The 19,060-nt window shown below is 43.4% G+C and overlaps 1 protein-coding gene across 6 annotated transcripts in view; it reads left to right on the top strand.

Moving 5' to 3' along the window:
• Positions 1-19,060, top strand: part of PXK (PX domain containing serine/threonine kinase like) — a 57,713-nt gene that overhangs the window by 26,018 nt on the left and 12,635 nt on the right. For all 6 annotated transcript variants that reach the window (XM_081935130.1, XM_081935135.1, XM_081935132.1 and 3 more), the window contains exons 8-16: positions 535-639; positions 1,999-2,100; positions 3,050-3,211; positions 12,411-12,528; positions 13,349-13,427; positions 14,511-14,559; positions 16,505-16,582; positions 17,234-17,320; positions 18,259-18,328. In XM_081935130.1, the coding sequence (XP_081791256.1) occupies positions 535-639; positions 1,999-2,100; positions 3,050-3,211; positions 12,411-12,528; positions 13,349-13,427; positions 14,511-14,559; positions 16,505-16,582; positions 17,234-17,320; positions 18,259-18,328 (850 nt within the window). The remainder of the gene's footprint in view (positions 1-534; positions 640-1,998; positions 2,101-3,049; positions 3,212-12,410; positions 12,529-13,348; positions 13,428-14,510; positions 14,560-16,504; positions 16,583-17,233; positions 17,321-18,258; positions 18,329-19,060) is intronic.

Here is a 19,060-nt window from a genome sequence, read left to right as displayed (position 1 = left end):
TCAAGGCCCGCGGGCCGGATCCAGCCCATGAGGTCTTTAAATGTGGCCTGAAGGGCTGTCCTGGAAATAGCAAAGTGTCTGTGGTAGTCAAAGTGGGGTGGGGTGGGGTACCCCTGTTTTGGCCGGCAAAGTGCTGCAGGAGGCCATCCTGGCCAAAAATGGGCCCTGCGTCCCGCCTCCCATGCCCCATTTTGGCCGGCAAAGTGCTGCAGTAGGCGTCCAACCTGTCTCCTGTACCTCCCCCCCCTCCAGCCAGCCCACGGAGGAGAACTACAATGCTGATCCGACCCTCGAAGGAATCCAGTTTGACACCCCTCACATATAATATGGCTAGCTATGGTCTCTATATGTTGCAAGCCAACTTAGACAAAAGTTTACCAAAGCCTACTTAAAGTGTATCATGAATTGCGATCCTATGCACTCCAATGTGTGACTTAGTCTCATTTAAATTGCTGCGGAATGGGGATTGGGAAAGGCTTTATGTAAATATGTATTCCATGAAGGTAATGTTAATTCATTTTCTTTTCTGGACAGCATCCTTATATTTACAAAGTCATTTTTGCCACAGCCAGTGAATCTTCTGCACTAGTAATTAGATACTTCAGTGAAAAAGGAACTCTAAAAGACCTTATTTATAAGGTAATGTCAATAACATGCCTTTGGCAATGAATTCCATAAATGTGCAACATGTACTATATATTTAGGATTTAATTGATTAAGGATACAGCTTAACTAATACAGTTGTTTTGGTGTTATCTTTCGTTTTGTGGTATTCTATCATTCTCTGTGTTTGTAACTGCAAACCACCCAGAGATGCTGGGAGATGTAAACATTTAATAAATTAATAACAATTCTTCTGTTTTGTGGGCAGTAAATACTCATACATTTAGCCCCTCTTTCTATAATAGGCAGTCTGGGGAATTTCATCTCCCAGCATCCTTTAACCTTGGTTTTTAAGAAGAGATTAGATAACAATTTATTTGAAATGGTATAGAGTTTCCTGCTTGAGCAGGGGGTTGAATTAGAAGACCTCCGAGCTCCCTTCCAACTATGTCAGTCTGTTATCATTATTGGATACAAAAAAATTGGTAAATCCTGATTCCTTAGATACACCTATTTGGCTGAGGTGTGGCTATAAAAATTGAATAAATAAATATACATAACAGAGGAGGGACACGGTGGCCCAGTGGCTAAGATGCTGGGCTTGTCGATCAGAAAGGTCGGAAGTTCGGAGGTTTGAATCCCTAGTGCCACGTAACGGTGTGAGCTCCTGTTACTTGTCCCAGCTTCTGCGAACCTAGCAGTTTGAAAGCACGTAAAAAAATGCAAGTAGAAAAATAGGGACCACTTTGGTGGGAAGGTAACAGTGTTCCATGCGCCTTTGGCATTTAGTCATGCTGACCACATTTCCACTGAGATGTCTTTGGACAGCGTTGGCTCTTCAGCTTTGAAACGGAGATGAGCACTGCCCCCTAGAGTCGGGAAAAACTAGCACATATGTGCGAGGGGAAATTTTACCTTATATAACATAGAGCTGGCAAGTACTATCTTCAGGGCATTTTCTCTTTTATCCAAGAGAGAAGTTCTGCACTTAATATTGCCTCTGTTATTACACTGGTGTTTCAAACCAAAGTAAATTTCTGTGTTCTTTTGTTTCAAAAGTCTTGTTTAATGTACAAATAAACTTATGTTTCTGGGATACCCAGGGAATTTCACATTACTTAATGATTAGTCGTATTTAAATAGTTAAAGAAATCATAGTTGAGGTGTGTCAATTCCTGAATCTTTTAATCTGCTATTAGTAATAGGAGATAGATAGATAGATAGATAGATAGATAGATAGATAGATAGATAGATAGATAGATGATAGATAGATAGATGATAGATAGATAGATAGATGATTGATTGATAGATGATAGATACAAATACACACATACACACAAATGCATATATATTATATTTGACACTTGTAACCATAGTAGGGGTTTCTTTTGAAAGGCAAAACCAAAAGATCCGTTTTTGAAGAAGTACTGCAACCCGAAGAAAATTCAAGGTCTTGAACTTCAACAAATTAAAACATTTGGCCGACAAATATTAGAGGTAAGAAAGGTTGAATCCTCTACATGAATTTTGATGTGGCTTCGAGACATGATCAGTTGAAAGATCAAAAAAATTACATCTGTCGGAGGCTTATAACAAGTGTACCAAACACCATATTTCACTGCTTTATTGTAGCATTGTATAAGTTAAAACCACAACTTTTGGGTCTAAAATTCCCTCCCTCCCAAACACCTTTTTAGAGAATGTTGTCCTTTCTTATTATACTTGGATAAAAAAAAAGTATTGGAAGAAATGGCACTAGATCCTTTTCTAAATCATCTGATATATCTTAGATGCGGTATATAAATACCTATTCAAAGAATTTAGAAGGGAGATATGCCATTTGGAACACAGTGTTGGCTTTAGAGTAGGGCTGTCAATCCCATGGGTCGGATGCATCACGCTCTGGCCAGGCTCACACCCGGTTTAATGAAGGAGAAGGAGTTCCGATATGTCATGTGATGCCGTCAACCTTGCTTTAGAACAGTGTTTCTCAACCTTGGTGACTTTTAAGTCTTGTGGACTTCAACTCCCAGAATTCCCCAGCCAGCTGTGCTGACTGGGGGATTCTGGGAGTTGAACTCCACAGGACTTAAAGTCTCCAAGGTTGAGAAACACTGCTTTAGAAGGAGAGAATATATCCTGCTATGGATAACATGAGATGAAACTTTGATACAGGTAATCCTTGACTTATAACCATAACTGAACCCAGAATTAATTGTAAGTCGTAGTGGTTGTTAAGTGGACTACCATGAGGCTGTGACTGATTTTGCAATCTTTTTACAGCAGTCATTAAGCGAATCCTTGCTCATTAAATGAATGCCATCTGTTTTCCCCAATGGGCGTTTTTAGCCTTTGAAGCTGGGATGTCTCTATGGAAAAACGCTGTAGATGGAAGTTCATTTTCTGATTGTCAGACTGAATTTTTTGTCTGTGTTTTGTGCTCTAGGTCTTAAAGTTCTTGCATGAGAAAGGATTCCCATATGGCCACCTTCATGCTTCCAATGTTGTGCTGGAAGGGGACACGTGTAGGTTACTGGATTTGGAGAATTCTCTACTGGGGCTCCCGTCCTTCTATCGATCCTACTTCACACAATTCCGTAAAATTAATGTAAGTGGAAGCAATTATTATTGCAGATGGGAATTAATTTTGAATGTGATACATGCCAATAATCTATTTAAAACAAAGCAAAAAGTCTTCTAGTGTTGTGAGAAAAGTCATTTAATTCAAGAAGCATAGAGAAATGTGGATTGGTGCATACATTATGCTTTTCTAAGATAGTTTAACCATGTCCTCTGGTTCCTATGACTAATGGGTTGAGTGGATATATTGAGAGCTTAACAACTCTCTATAAAACATGAAGTACAAAGTATATCATACATTTCTGGCCTTTTGGGTTCAAAATGAAGAGTTCATTTTTCAATTTAGGAAGGAAAGGCAACTAGAAGCAGCAGAATGACCATTATTATCTTCTAACTGAAATGCAGTTTTACGGTCCTATTTATTTTCCAGATTAATCTTCTTGTACACAAGAAACATACAGTTGCAATTCATTTGCTGCGCAAAAACCACTTGTCTTCTCAATATGTAGTTATGGAGAGCTCACTTATTAAAAGAGATGCACAACCTATAGTCCAAAAGCCATGTAATTTGGAAAGATAAATTTTAATGTATATCTTGGCGTAGTCAGTTTGTGGATATGATTTGCAAGACACAACTTGGATGGGTGTAAGTTTTGTGTTTCAAAATTGTACACCGTAGTATTATGCGATTAAAAATAATCATAGTTTGCGAAGGGATTTTTTGAAAGTAACTAGGAAAGGCTTTCTAGCTCTGTTTTAATGCTAATCCTAAAATCACCTATTTGTGTGTGAGAGCTTACACAGAGAGACAGAGGAGCTCTTGACTTGGACTTCATATTTATAATTAAAAGCCTTGTTGAACAAACTGTGTAAAAATGTTTGAGTTCTTTTGTTATAGTTTCTTAAGAGCCAGCAGAATCTCCTAAACGTATATGAATCATCTTATATTATAGTATATACCGTATTTTTCGCCTTATAAGACGCACTTTTTTACTCCAAAAAAGAGGGTAAAAATCTGAGTGCGTCTTGTAAGCCGAATGTAGCCACTGGGTCATCTGAAAATGGGGCAGGCAAAGAGGGGGCTGCAGAGATCGTGATGGCTGGAAAGGAGAGAGGTTTCGCTTTCAGAGCACCCGCTCGGCTGGGCTCCCGAGAGGGCTTAGGCGGTGGTGGCGGTGGCAGCGGCTCCTCACATTGCTGGGGCGCTGCTTTAAGCTGCCCTCCTCCTGCAAATGAAAGGTGCCTCAAGGCTTTGGCTCCTGAGATCGGTGCGCTGCCATCCAAAATGCTGGTACCACGATCACTGCAGCGCCCTCTTTACCTGCCGCTTCTCGGGCAGATCCAGGCAGCAGAGATCGTAGTAATAGCATTTTGGATGGCAGCGCACCATTTCAGGAGCCAAAGCCTTTGAATCAAGTTTGATTGTGTCCCATCTAGCGTTCTCCACCCCCACCCTCAAATCTCTCCGGATCCGGAGAGATTTGGGGGTGGGGTGGAGAACGCTAGATGGGACACAATCAAATCGAAGCCTTTGAATCAAGTTTGATTGTGTCCCATCTAGCGTTCTCCACCCCCACCCTCAAATCTCTCCGGATCCGGAGAGATTTGGGGGTGGGGTGGGGAGAACGCTAGATGGGACACAATCAAATCGAAGCCTTTGAATCAAGTTTGATTGTGTCCCATCTAGCGTTCTCCACCCCCACCCTCAAATCTCTCCGGATCCGGAGAGATTTGGGGGTGGGGTGGGGGAGAACGCTAGATGGGACACAATCAAATCGAAGCCTTTGAATCAAGTTTGATTGTGTCCCATCTAGCGTTCTCCACCCCCACCCTCAAATCTCTCCGGATCCGGAGAGATTTGGGGGTGGGGTGGGGAGAACGCTAGATGGGACACAATCAAATCGAAGCCTTTGAATCAAGTTTGATTGTGTCCCATCTAGCGTTCTCCACCCCCACCCTCAAATCTCTCCGGATCCGGAGAGATTTGGGGGTGGGGTGGGGGAGAACGCTAGATGGGACACAATCAAATCGAAGCCTTTGAATCAAGTTTGATTGTGTCCCATCTAGCGTTCTCCACCCCCACCCTCAAATCTCTCCGGATCCGGAGAGATTTGGGGGTGGGGTGGGGGAGAACGCTAGATGGGACACAATCAAATCGAAGCCTTTGAATCAAGTTTGATTGTTAGATCTGGGCAACGAGAGACAGACTGCGGACACGAAGTGACTTAACAGCTCTTTATTAGTAGTAATAGTGATCCAGCTTACTCTGAGGTCGGAGGGTTCCCCTTTTATAGGGAGTGGGCACGCCCCTCGACCAATCAGAGGAATACCTGTTTCCCGCTGTAGGAGCGGACCAGAGGGAAGACCTATCCCGATATATGTTAATATCTAACACCCCTCCCCTCCTAGATGGGACGTTACGGTAGGTGACATAGTCCTTTAGGTAGGTGGGTGTTTGTCTTGCTCGGGCGGAACGTCGTAGTTCAGGTTGGGTTGAAGTGTTTGCAGGCTCGGGTGCATGTTGGTTCGAAGTATTTGCAGGATCGGGTGCATTTCCTTTTTTCCGTTCTGGAGGTCTTTCGCTTTCGTTGCTTGGGCATTCAGGAGCTAGTTCGGCTGCGTTGACTGGGGGTTCTTCAGCTGCGTGCGTGTTGTCCTGTTCTACGCTTAGCTCGCCGGTGTCGTTGTTCCCTGCGATGGAGTTTTCCTGCGGTTGGCTCTCTGTAGACAGGAAACTTTTGCCTTCATCCCTGATGTTGGAGTGTGTAAGGCGACCTCGAAGTTGATCGATGTGCCTTTTCCAATTTCGCCCATCTTCTAGCTCCAGCAAATACGATCGAGGACCCGTGATGCCAATGACCCTTGCTGGCATCCACAATGTCCCCCCTGTGTAGTTGTGAGCATATACTGAGTCCCCTACTCTGAAAGACCGGACCTTACTTGTAGAGTCTGGGGGAGCCGTGGCAGAGTAATTCGGGTGGAGCCGGTCCAGGTGAGACCGTAGGCGGCGACCCATGAGTAGTTCAGCGGGGCTCCTACCCGTCGTTGCGCTCGGGGTAATGTGTTGAATGAGGAGGTAATGGTCAATGCGTGTTTGCCAATCACCTGGACCCATCCTAGCGAGGGCCTCTTTCGCGAATCGCACCATTCTCTCTGCCTGACCGTTGGATGCTGGATGGAATGGCGCGATGAGGGCATGCCTGATTCCCAAACCCGCTAAAAATGTTTCAAACTGCATGGCCGTGAATTGGGGCCCGTTATCGGATACTAAAAGATCTGGTAGACCGTGGGTGGCGAAGAGCCGCCGAAGAACCTTTATGACTGCCTCTGCCGTGGTTGACGTCATTAAGACTACATCTAGCCATTTAGAATAAGCATCTACAACTATGAGGAAGGTTTGACCCTGGAATGGCCCTGCAAAATCAATGTGAATACGTGACCAGGGTGCCTTGGGTTTCTCCCATTCTGTGGCGGGCGCTTCCGGGGGTGCTGGTCTCGACTCCTGACATGGGTCGCAAGTGGCCACCCACTCCTCTATTTCTTTGTCCATGTTTGGCCACCACACGTAACTTCTCGCTAACGCTTTCATTCTCACGATCCCCGGGTGACCCATATGCAAAGCATCTAATACCTTTTTTCGTAGAGCATAAGGAATAACAACTCGATCCCCCCACAACAAACATCCCTGTAATACTGAGAGTTCGTCCCGTTTCGACCAAAACATTTTGAATTCCGGGTCCACATTTCCCTTCGGCCACCCCCTCCATACCCAAGTTTGCACTTGCTTTATTAAACTGTCTTTAGAGGAGAACCTTGCAACATCGTAGGAAGAAACCGGTCCCGAATCCAAACAGTCAATGAGCAATACCGGTACTTCTGGAGTGGGGTCTGGCAAAATGTCTGGTAATGGGCAACGGCTGAGCGCGTCTGCATGTCCTAGAGTGGAGCCCGGTCGATGAATTAACTTGTAGGAGTACGCAGCCAGGAAAACAGTCCACCTGGTCATGCGTGGAGAAAGGGAGACCGGAGTGGGGCGGTTTCCCGCCAAAAGTCCCAACAGCGGTTTGTGATCTGTGATCAGTTCAAAATCGCGGCCGTAGAGGTATTCATGGAAACGTTTTACACCCGCTACGGCAGCCAGCGCTTCTCTGTCCATTTGGCTGTAGTTCCTTTCGGCCGATGAAAGAGTTCTGGAGTAGAAAGCAATGGGTGCTTCTTTTCCGTCGGGCATCCTGTGGCTGAGGACTGCTCCAACTCCAAAAGGCGATGCGTCGCAGGTCAATACTAGCGGTAGAGTCTGACTGTATTGAACAAGTAGTGAGTCAGCGGTGAGCAGGCGCTTTACCCCGGCGAAAGCTGCAGCTTCGGCTCGTCCCCATTTCCATGGTGCGTTCCTCTGGAGTAGACGGTGTAGAGGCTCAGCAACGGTCGCCTTCTGTCTCAGAAAAACGCTGTAGAAGTTAAGTAATCCGAGGAAGGCCTGCAACTCGGTCTGATTCCGTGGTGTGGGGGCGTCCTGGATCGCCTTAATTTTCTTTGAAGTGGGGTGTATTCCCTGACCATCGATTCTATAACCCAGGAATTCTACACTAGGCACGTTAATTTGGCATTTTTCTTTTTTAAGGCGGAGACCCTTTTCTCTGATTCTGGCCAAAACAGATCTGACTCTTTTGTTTAATTGCTCCTCATTTGCAGCGGACACCAAGATGTCGTCAAAATAGGGGACGACTCCTGGTATCCCTTGCAAAAGCCGTTCCATGACGCTCTGGAACAATCCTGGGGCAATGCTTACGCCAAATTGTAGCCGGTTGCATTTGAATGCTCCTCTATGCGTCACTATAGTTTGGGCCTCCGCTGTGGCGCTATCCACTGGCAGTTGCTGGTAAGCTTGTGCCATGTCTAACTTTGCAAATATCTTTCCTGGCCCCAACGAGTGCAATAAGTGCTGTACTACAGGCACAGGATATGCGCTCTGTTGTAGCGCGACATTAATTGTGCACTTATAGTCCGCGCAGACGCGGACTGATCCGTCTGGTTTGACTGGGGTCACGATAGGTGTTTCCCAGCGCGCGTGATCTACCGGCTCAAGGATCCCTTGTTCCACTAACTTATCTATCTCCTTATCTATTTTTGGGCGGAGTGCAAAAGGCACTCGTCTCGGTTTAAGTCGGATTGGCGCCACATTTGGGTCTAAATTAAATGATATTGGTTTGCCCACATACTTACCAAGACCGGGGCTGAACACATCCTCGAACTCCTTAAAAATCTTTTCAGCGCTGCTGTTTCTCACGGCGTTGATTCCGGTGACTTCTAATCCCAGGGCTTCAAACCAATCAAGCCCCAGAAGGTTCTGCAATGGCGCGCTGGCGATGGTCACGGGCAGCTGGGCTTCGATGTCCTTGAAACGGATGCGGAATGTGCCTTGGCCCACGATGGGGACTTGGTTCCCCTGGTAGTCTCGTAGCAGGACGTCTGGAGCACGCAGTTGGCTCTTTCTGAGGCTAGGGATAGCCTGTTTCATGGATGCCCATGAAATGATCGTCAGGGTTGATCCTGTGTCAACCTCTAGCTTGCAGGGTGAGCCCTCCAAGAGGACTGTGACTTTCAGCCTTTTGGGCCGCTTAGGGCGGACCTGATGTATCGTGGTGAGATACGTTCGCAACTCCTCTCTCTGGGTCAACTCTATCTCATCGTCAACATCCTGAAAATACTCTTGTTGAGCGTCTTGATAGAACGCTCTTTCAGCTCTCTGTGTGTATTCTCTCTGGGGATACGCTCGCTCACTTCCTTGTGAGTAGTCTCTCTGGGAATACGCTCGTTCAGCTCTTTGGAAATTTTCTCTCTGGGTAAACACTTGTGGATTTCTCTCTGGGCGCCCTTTTTGATTTCGCCAAGCCCCTGGGTTGGGCTTCTGTTGGCGGTACATGGGTGGCTGCCGTGAGGCAGGGACTCCGCTCCGGCACACTCGTGCGATGTGCCCAAGTTTGTTGCAATGCGAACAAACAACGTTCCTGAACCTACAAGTAGACCTGGGGTGATTCCCTCCGCAGCTTGCGCAGGGCGGCAAACGGGATCCGGGTCTCCCCCCAGGCCTCACGTGACTGCTCTGCATTAGGTGACTGTCCTCGAACTCGGGATTCTCGTAGTCGGGGCTTGTGTCCTCGTAGTGAACTCTGGTTTGCCTCGGTGCTGGCTGGTTTACGCTGGCCCCTCGTTGTATGGTCACCGATGATTTCTCCGCTGATTCTGACGCTCTTGCTTCGTTTAACGCTGTCTGTAGGGTTAAACTCGGGTTTGCCAACAGCTTCTTTTGCAACGAAATGTCTCTTATCCCACAGATGAGCCGCTCTAAGATGTGTTCTTCCAGATCCCTGTATTCGCAGTGAGCTGCTGCTTTTCGTAGGGCTGCAACATATTGATTAACGGATTCTCCCGCCTTCTGAGTCCTCATGTTGAATTCCTTGCGGCAGACATGGCGGGAAGGTTTTGGCGCGTAATGGGTTTGCAGAGTCTGTTGCAACGTTGTCCACGATACTGCTTGTATTGGAGTAGGCGCGGTGAGGTCTCTGGCCGTATTGAAGACTTCTTTTCCGCAGTAGCCGAGGAAGATGTTTTTCTTCCTCGCATCGGTGATCCCCGTGTATTCGTTCGCTTCGAGGAAACACTCGAAATGAATCATGAAGGCTTCCCATTCGTCGTTTTCTGGGTCGAAAGGAGCGGGGGGAGCATGCATCGCCATCTTCTCTGTTTGAATTTGCCGCGCTGCGGTGATCTGAGATGGCTGTCGGAATTTCTGCCGAATTCCTGGGCTGGATCAAATCCGGAGATTCTGGAGGTAGCGTTCTTCGTCCTATCTGTCTCTCAATCCCACCTTCGTCGCCAATGTTAGATCTGGGCAACGAGAGACAGACTGCGGACACGAAGTGACTTAACAGCTCTTTATTAGTAGTAATAGTGATCCAGCTTACTCTGAGGTCGGAGGGTTCCCCTTTTATAGGGAGTGGGCACGCCCCTCGACCAATCAGAGGAATACCTGTTTCCCGCTGTAGGAGCGGACCAGAGGGAAGACCTATCCCGATATATGTTAATATCTAACATTGATTGTGTCCCATCTAGCGTTCTCCACCCCCACCCTCAAATCTCTCCGGATCCGGAGAGATTTGGGGGTGGGGGGGGGAGAACGCTAGATGGGACACAATCAAATCGAAGCCTTTGAATCAAGTTTGATTGTGTCCCATCTAGCGTTCTCCACCCCCACCCTCAAATCTCTCCGGATCCGGAGAGATTTGGGGGTGGTGGTGGTGGGGAGAACGCTAGATGGGACACAATCAAATGGAAGCCTTTGAATCAAGTTTGATTGTGTCCCATCTAGCGTTCTCCACCCCCACCCTCAAATCTCTCCGGATCCGGAGAGATTTGGGGGTGGTGGTGGGGGGAGAACGCTAGATGGGACACAATCAAATGGAAGCCTTTGAATCAAGTTTGATTGTGTCCCATCTAGCGTTCTCCACCCCACCCTCAAATCTCTCCGGATCCGGAGAGATTTGGGGGTGGTGGGGGGAGAACGCTAGATGGGACACAATCAAATGGAAGCCTTTGAATCAAGTTTGATTGTGTCCCATCTAGCGTTCTCCACCCCACCCTCAAATCTCTCCGGATCCGGAGAGATTTGGGGGTGGGGGTGGGGAGAACGCTAGATGGGACACAATCAAATCGAAGCCTTTGAATCAAGTTTGATTGTGTCCCATCTAGCGTTCTCCAACCCCACCCCCAAATCTCTCCGGATCCAGAGAGATTTGGGGGTGGGGGTAGAGAACGCTAGGTGGGACACAATCAAACTTCATTCAAAGGCTTTCGCTCCTGAGATCGAAGGAGGGAGGGAGAAAGGAAGGATAGGAGAATAGGGAAAGAGGAAAGAAGGCAGGCAGGCAGAAGGGAGGGAGGTGTAAGGAAGGAAGGAAGCATAGATAAGCAGGAGGGAAAGAAGGCAGGCAGGCAGGAGGAAAGAGGAAGGAGGGAACTGGAAGGGAGGCAGGAAGGAAGGGAAGGAGGAAGGGAGGGTGGAAGGAAGGATAGACAAGTAAGAGGGAAAGAGGAAAGAAAGCATCTGAATGTACTAAACACGAGTCTTCAGGGAAAAGATGGATACATTGTGAAAACTCAGCTGTCAGTTGATCTTAATGTTATGAAATGAAAAGTATGCCATTTGCAATTAACTTGGCATAAAATAATTCATTTGCATTTAATTGTTATTGTTCAAAGAATGTTCGGAAAAATGTTCGGCCCTCCAGCATGTTCACTTCATCCAATCTGGCCCTCTTTGAAAAAAGTTTGGACACCCCTGTGTTACATGGTTGACATAAAATTGTTCTTAAACTGCTGTTAACTTTATACAGTTGATATAAAATATTTTACTATAGTATTTGGTTCAGAATCTTTTTTTTCTAGATTTTCCTCCTTTAAAATTGGGTGCGTCTTATATTCCGGAGCGTCTTATAGGGCGAAAAATACGGTAGTTCTGTACTCTAGGGGTCTCCAAACTTGGCAACTTTAAGATTTGTGGACTGTAACTCCCAGAATTACCCAGTCAGCATGCTGGGTGAGGAATTCCGAGAGTTGGAAGTCCATAAGTCTTAAAAGTTGCCAAGATTGGAGACCCCTGCGCTACTTCAAATATCTATTTGTTCAACTTATAATTATTGTAATCCATCAGAAACACTGCTCCAAGTAGCTAACAATATATTTTAAGAGATAAAATTATTATAATAATAATAACATAAATTGAATAATTTAAACACATTAAAAGGATACAGTAGACCATAAATATAAAATGCCTACAGGAATAGGAACATTTTCGTAGGATTTGCAGTTTTGGTAGGAAAGTGGATTTTGTAAGCTACCTAAAATCAGCTGGAACAGGCAACCTTAATAAATCTAAATAAATTTTAAAAAATCCAAAATATGGAGTAGTCTTCCAGAGTGCCACCTCCTGTTTTCATCAAACATTCTCCAAGGATAGGACTAGAAAAGGGATGTGTCCCAAATATCTTCAATCTCCATTTTAGAAAGAGTTTGTTGTTGATAAGTCCATGTGTATTGATGGTTGCCATTTACACTTTTAAAATTTTCCCCCCATGCATAATTGCGTCCTAAATGCTCAGCATCACTCATCCAATGTGATATTTTAAAATTATTCTACCAAGTCTATTTTGTTTTCATTCTTGTAGACGTTAGAAGCTATAGATGTACACTGCTTTGGACATTTGCTATATGAAATGACATACGGGAGACCTCCAGATTCTATTCCAGTGGATAGCTTCCCTCCTCCACCATCCATGTCTGTAGGTCAGTGAATAACTTGGATCAACGCCTGTCTTATTTTAAAGTGAAAATGGAGTGATTCATGTAATTTTAATCCATATGTTAAGATTAAGATATAAGGCAAAGACACATGAGAGGATAGAATCATCTCCTGATAGAATAACTAAGGGGATTGCTGTGGTCTGCTGGCAGCCGAGTCGGACAGTGAGGAGGTTGTGGAGGAACATGGGCCAGTTTTGGAGTCTGGGGAAGGCTCAGATGAGGGATCTGCGTCGGAGGCAGAAAGGGGGCCAGGGCCATCTGGTAATTACGTGCTGCCTCCGGAGCCTGACATCAGTGAGGCAGAAGAACAGCGTGAGCCTGTTCCCAGTGTGTCCATGCGTAGAGCTGCCAGAAGGCAAGAACAGTTAAGACAAAAAGGGCGACTCAGGAGTAAGGCTTGGAGATGATTGGCCCCTCCCATAAGACATAAAAGAGGAGCAAATGGATGTGAGCCTTTGCAGGAAGAAATTAGTTCATTTAGTCAGTTCAAGCTCTGAGAAGTCCTCTTGGATTCTGTGCTCCATTTTTCTGCAATGAAAGGGTAGATCTTTGGGCTGGTGGTAGATGTGTGGAGAGATGCATGGAGGGAAATCTTAATCTGTTGCCCCTAGTTCCCTCCCTCTATGTGATTGTAGTCTGTACAATTAATTTTATCTTTTGTTAATTTAAAAGTCAATAAAGACTATGTGCCAAGCTCATTATCTGAGTTTAAAAAGATACTATGTAAAGTCTATATGTGAATGGTGCATTATGTCCAAGTTTATATTAGAATCTCTGTTTTCCACATCTCTTCTCTTTCTAGTGACTGTTTTAGAATCTGTTATTTCTCCTGAGGCCATGAAGAATGGTATGCCAACTGTCTCCAGGCTGCTACAAATGCCGTAAGTCTGTAGCAATGAAATAGAGTACAGAGATATTGAGAAACGATTTGAAGAAAAATGAATCAGACACCTACCATATTTTTGGAGTATAAGACGCACCGGAATATAAGACGAACCAAGGTTTTGAAGAGGCAAATTAAAAAAAAGTTTTTGCATTCTGCAAACCTAAAGGCATGAATAGCCTTTAGGGGGCTTGCCCAGTGCTCCTGGGGGGTGCCCCCCCAAAACAAGCAAAAACCAGCCCGTTTTTTGTCAAAGAAATTGCATGGATAGCCTTTAGGAGGCTTATAGATTACACCTGGGGGCGGGGGGGGGGGCAAAATTGAGAAAAAAAAACGGCCCATTTGTCACTCATTTTTGCCCTCCCCAGCCCCTGGGAACTCTCTGAAAGCCTTCTACAGGCCCTAAGCGGCCATTTTAGTGAGGTTGGGGTGGGGTTTCGGGCAAAAAATGCTGTATTCAGTGTATAAGACGCACCCAGATTTTCAGCTTCTTTTTTGAGGGAAAAAGATCCGTCTTATACTCTGAAAAATACGGTAAACAGAATAGAAGAAGTCTTCAACTTAGGACCGCAATTGGGCCCAAAATTTCTGTTGCTAAATCAAGCCAGTTATTAGGTGAATTTTGCCCCATTTTACCACTTTTTTTGCCACAGATGTTAAGCTAATCATTACAGTTGTGGATCATTTGGTACTTAAGTGAATCTTGCTTTCCCCATTGACTTTGCTTGCCAGAAGCTGGTTGGGAAGGTTACAAATGATGATTATATGATGCCAGTTTCCAAGTCCTTAAATTTTGATCACGTAACCCCAGGGGGCTGTAACAGTTGTAAATGTGAAAATCAGTCATAAATCACTTTTTTCAGTGCTGTGGTGACTTCAAACAGTGACTAAAAGAATGGTTATAAGTTGAGGACTACCTGTATAGACTTTGATTGAAGCCGCTGTGCCCAAATGGTTAAACAAAATCATTTACCTACATTTCCTGTACGTTTGTGCAAAAGGAACAAGTTAATTCCAAGTGCAAATTGTAGGATGGTTATGATTTCTTCCAGGTAACTGGTGTTTTTTTTATTTCCATTAGGTTATTCAGTGATGTTCTTCTAACAAATTCAGAAAAAACACAGTTTAAGGTACAGTTGAATGATATTATTTGGTTTGGGAGTATGTTTTATCTAGCAGTGCTTCACATAACATACAAGTGTTAGCTCATTGCTATCTTTCCACCAATTGTTCTAGATCGTTATGTCATTCTAGGTAACTTCCACATCAGGATTCTGCATCTGCCACTTCGGACTTTGTTCTTCTCAGGATTGTAGCAATTCTATTATGTTAAACTGATTTAAACTTACCTTACTGGCTATATATTTTTCTTTCATTTCTCCAACATTCGTTTACTTCCATAAAAATCAGTCTGCCTTTTCTGTTTTAATTTTAACTGTCCTTTTCTCTCTTTGAAAGTATATTTTTCTCTTTGTACACTTTATATAATTTTCTTTTCTCTTTATTTTTTGCTTGTGGGGATTTTTCTTACCAATTTCTCCCACTTAACCATTCCATTCCACATCCTTTTGTATAATTCCTAGTATTATAACTTCACACCTTCTATCAAATTCTCTAAACATTTCTTTTTCATTTTTGTCCCGTGAAGTTTCCATGCCCTCTTTCCATTCATTCTGTTGGGGGAGAAATGTATCTCCTATTACTTTTTTGTACAAGACTTGTACTTTCATTTCCTGCAGTTTCACTTTTTTTCACTGTTTTCTTTTCCCCCATGTTTTTCCTAAAGCCTGCTGTTAACACAATCAAGAAATAGTATGTCCTACAAAACCTCTGATTACACTTGTGCCTTCTACTAAGTCTGCCGTGTATTCAAAACAAATAGATTTTAATCTAAATCATTCCTCTCTTTCATTTTCGGGTTTCTACACAGCCTGTAGTAATTACCGGTACTTTTTCACTCATTCCATAGGAACTGTCTCAGAGACCCAGTTTGGTCTAATGATTAAGACACGAGGCTAGGAAGCAGGAGACTGTGAGTTCAAGTCCTGCCTTAGCCATGAAAGCCAGCTCTTTGTGACTTTGAGCCACCCACTCCCTCTCAGCCCATCTCACCTCACAGGGTTCTTGTTGTGGGGAAAATAGGAGGAGGAAAGCATCTTGGATATGTTCGCTGCCTTGAGTTATTTGTGAAAATAATGAAGGCAGGATATAAATAATTTTCATACATTAGTTCATTTATGTCAGAGTGAATGAAAAGCTTTTTCCATGGATCACATTTGTTCACAATGATGTACTTCCCCCCCCCTAAAACTCATGTCTGGTTCTTCTATTATATCCTTCATTAGAGTATGACATGTCTATATCACCTCTCTGATTACCTACCACATCTATAACAATCTTGGTAGTTCCTATGTTCTAATATACATATTAGTGTATTCATTTTTAATTAAAACTACACCTATACTTTCTTGCATGAATTCATCAACTGTACAACACAAGGTTGAATTCAGACCTGTTCCATTTCCCCCCCTCTTTTAGCATCACAGAGACCCAAAATATCTTTTTTTTTACTCTTTCATGTGATAATTCATGCTCTTTACAATTCCCTTTGCTTACATTCCAAGTTGCAATATAGCATTCTACAAGGCATGAACATCACAAGATTGTCCATAAATATTGAACTCTGATACTCACTGTGACTTCAGTGAATTGAGACCTTCATATAACATGGTTCAGTAAGACAGAGGAGGAATAGAATGCAATAAAAGCCAACTTTAGACACCGTAAAATTTACTATTTTTGAACTCATCAATAAACTTAACTGATTCTTCTGCTTACTTCAGTAAATATTTTCACCATTGCAATATTTAGTTCTTTTGCTTCTGATCTTGCTTCACCCTTCTTCATGGAGAGAAAATCCTGCTTGGCATTACATTAATCAGAATAAATTTGCCTCTTATGCAAAGTTAAGCCTTTTTTTTTGCCACAGTGCTTAATTTGATTATTAATTAACATGAATATCCATAAGGGTGTCAGTTTCTATGGTTGTAATTTTTGAAAACTTTTCTCTATCAGATTCCAGCCAAGTTAAAAGAAGCTTTAAGGATTGCCAAAGAATGTATAGAGAAGAGGCTAGTAGAAGAACAGAAACTGGTAACTTACAAATTTTATTCTGTGCTCCCATACTTAAAATTTGTAATATGCTGTAATAAGAAGCACAGCAAATAATATGAATCTTAGAATAAAAGAGTTGGAAGGGACTTGGAGGTCTTCTAATCCAACCCCCTGCTTAGGCAGGAAACCCTACACCACTATGCATACATGATTGCCTGTGTTTTCATGGAGAGGCCGGTTCTTGAGGACTTGGCCATTTGATAAAAAGAAACAAAAGTCATTTTAGAAAGAAAAGTCTCTGACAAGATGGGCAGTATAGAAATGTAATAAACAAACAAACAAACCAATAAATAAATGTACCAAAGGAGATTTAAGGAGACATTAGTGATTTTTGCTTTTATACCCTGTTTCCCTGAAAATAAGACCTCCCCGAATAATAAGCCCAATCAGGCTTTTGAGCGCATGCGCTAAAATATGCCCTCCCCTGAAAATATTGCAACACAGCAGCAGCCATGAGGTCACCACTCTCGCTGCCTCTTGCACCTCAAAAATAATAAGACCTCCCCGAAAATAAGGCCAGGTGCTTATTTTGGGGTTCAAAAGAAAATAAGACCCTGTCTTACTTTCAGGGAAACACGGTAGTGTAGCATGCTTTGTTCTAAGTCCATACTTTTCTTTTTCCACTGAAAGATTCATCAGCACAGAAGATTGACAAGAGCTCAGTCGCATCATGGGTCAGAAGAAGAGAAAAAAAGGAGGAAAATCTTGGCACGGAAAGTAAGCCTCAGCCCAATTTAAAATAAATGCAGCATATTTCCAACCAGTGTTTTTATCAAATATTTAAACATCCACGAACTGCTCTGTCAACTCTTCCCTTGAAGAATTTGAAGGACTGTAGAAAATCTGGAAAGTGATTTTCTTTTCTTGCAAAATCTAGTGAGAAAAACCATATCGTTTTTTGTGATAACCTGGGATTTAGATATTTGGATATTGCCATTCTTTGTTGGCATGCAGTAATCCTATGTCACCCGCATGCCTTTCTTGAGATAAAGTTATAGTTTCATTTTTTGTGTGTGTAGAGATTCTCATCAATAGATAGGCATTATATCCTGTGCAGCTCTCTCTGTGCATTAGTCTCATCTGTTATTCATGTGGAATATCACATTATTCTGAGCCAGATTGGTACTCCTAGAAAGAGTTTTCAATGAAAAAATCCGCAGTTGCAGGAAATTTTCTGCTCATATAAAGTGACACCTGTCCCTTTTCCACATTATCTGCATAAGGAAACAATATGTGTTATCAAATGTAATGATACGGCAAATGCAGTTAAACTTTGGTGTTCGTTATCTTTTCATAGTCTGCAAACCATACTTAATAGTACAGTAAATGCTAACGGGGTTAACGTTACTTGGAATGGAATGGACTGGAATGAATGACAGTTTGAAATCAAGGACGGTTCTCATTGCTAGCGCTACCAATCAAAAGACTTTACTCCCCATCATACTTTTCTTTCTGGTAACTAAGAAGTCAGAAAAAATGGATAGAAAGCAAGGAAGGGCCACAAATGAGAGACAGCTTAATTATCATTCTTAGGAAAGTTCTTGTCAGAAAAGGGAGTTGTGTAATAAAACCTTGTCTGATAGCAACATGGTGTATAAACAGCAATTTATCAAGCAAACGGAAACTAATTAGTCTTTTCTTTCTGCTGTTTGAAGAAATCTAAACGCTCAGCCTTTGAGAGCGGAGAAGACCAGTCGATGAAATACAGCAACTCAAACAATTCAGGTAACCAAGTGTGGTTTTTCCTGTGATGCGTGGCACCGAAGTGATCTATTTTTGTCGTAGGGACACTCTCAGGGGTTTTGCTGTTGTTCCGGTTGTGGACTAGGAAAGCTTTCTTCGTAATGGTAGCTACAATCTATAGGAACTCAAGGTGGTTAGTCTTTCCTATTATGAAAATAAAAAGCAGGGATTACTTACAATGCCACCTTCACAAAAGAACATGCTCTGTTTGGTATATGCATGATAAATTATTCAATTTAGATTGTGCCCTTCATTTTTAATGGTTTGAATACCGCTGTGTGTACATGCAAATGTTAATCTCTGTTTATAACATCTGATTTGGGCAATTTATCTCTTTGAGGCCAAGAGCTAAGCTGCTGTAAGCCAGGGTAGAGGAAAAGCAGCTACCATAAACATGTGTTAGTGATCACATTTCCAGTCACAGCTGAAGTCTTACTTCCTGATGGGCAGGTGGTGACTATATTTTGCTATATTATTGAGGATTCCTTTTGGTCTGTGAAGATAAGAATTGTAAGCATATGGATAAGGTACTATCTACACGCTTTGTGCAGGAGACCAAACCCAACCAGTGCTGGACTTGCTCAAATGTGACGCCCGAACATGAAGTGGCATAGGTTGAGGGAAAAGCCCTGGATGACGTTACTGAATGCTGTTAACCATTCTTAGTACAGATCTAATTCACCCCCTGTGGTGCGCCCTGGATAGCATGAGAGC

Source organism: Natrix helvetica (genome assembly GCF_964273705.1).
Source record: "Natrix helvetica genome assembly, chromosome: 1".
NCBI lineage: Eukaryota > Metazoa > Chordata > Lepidosauria > Squamata > Natricidae > Natrix > Natrix helvetica.
Note: the sequence above shows the minus strand (reverse complement) of the source record. Positions and strands in the feature narration are given on the sequence as shown.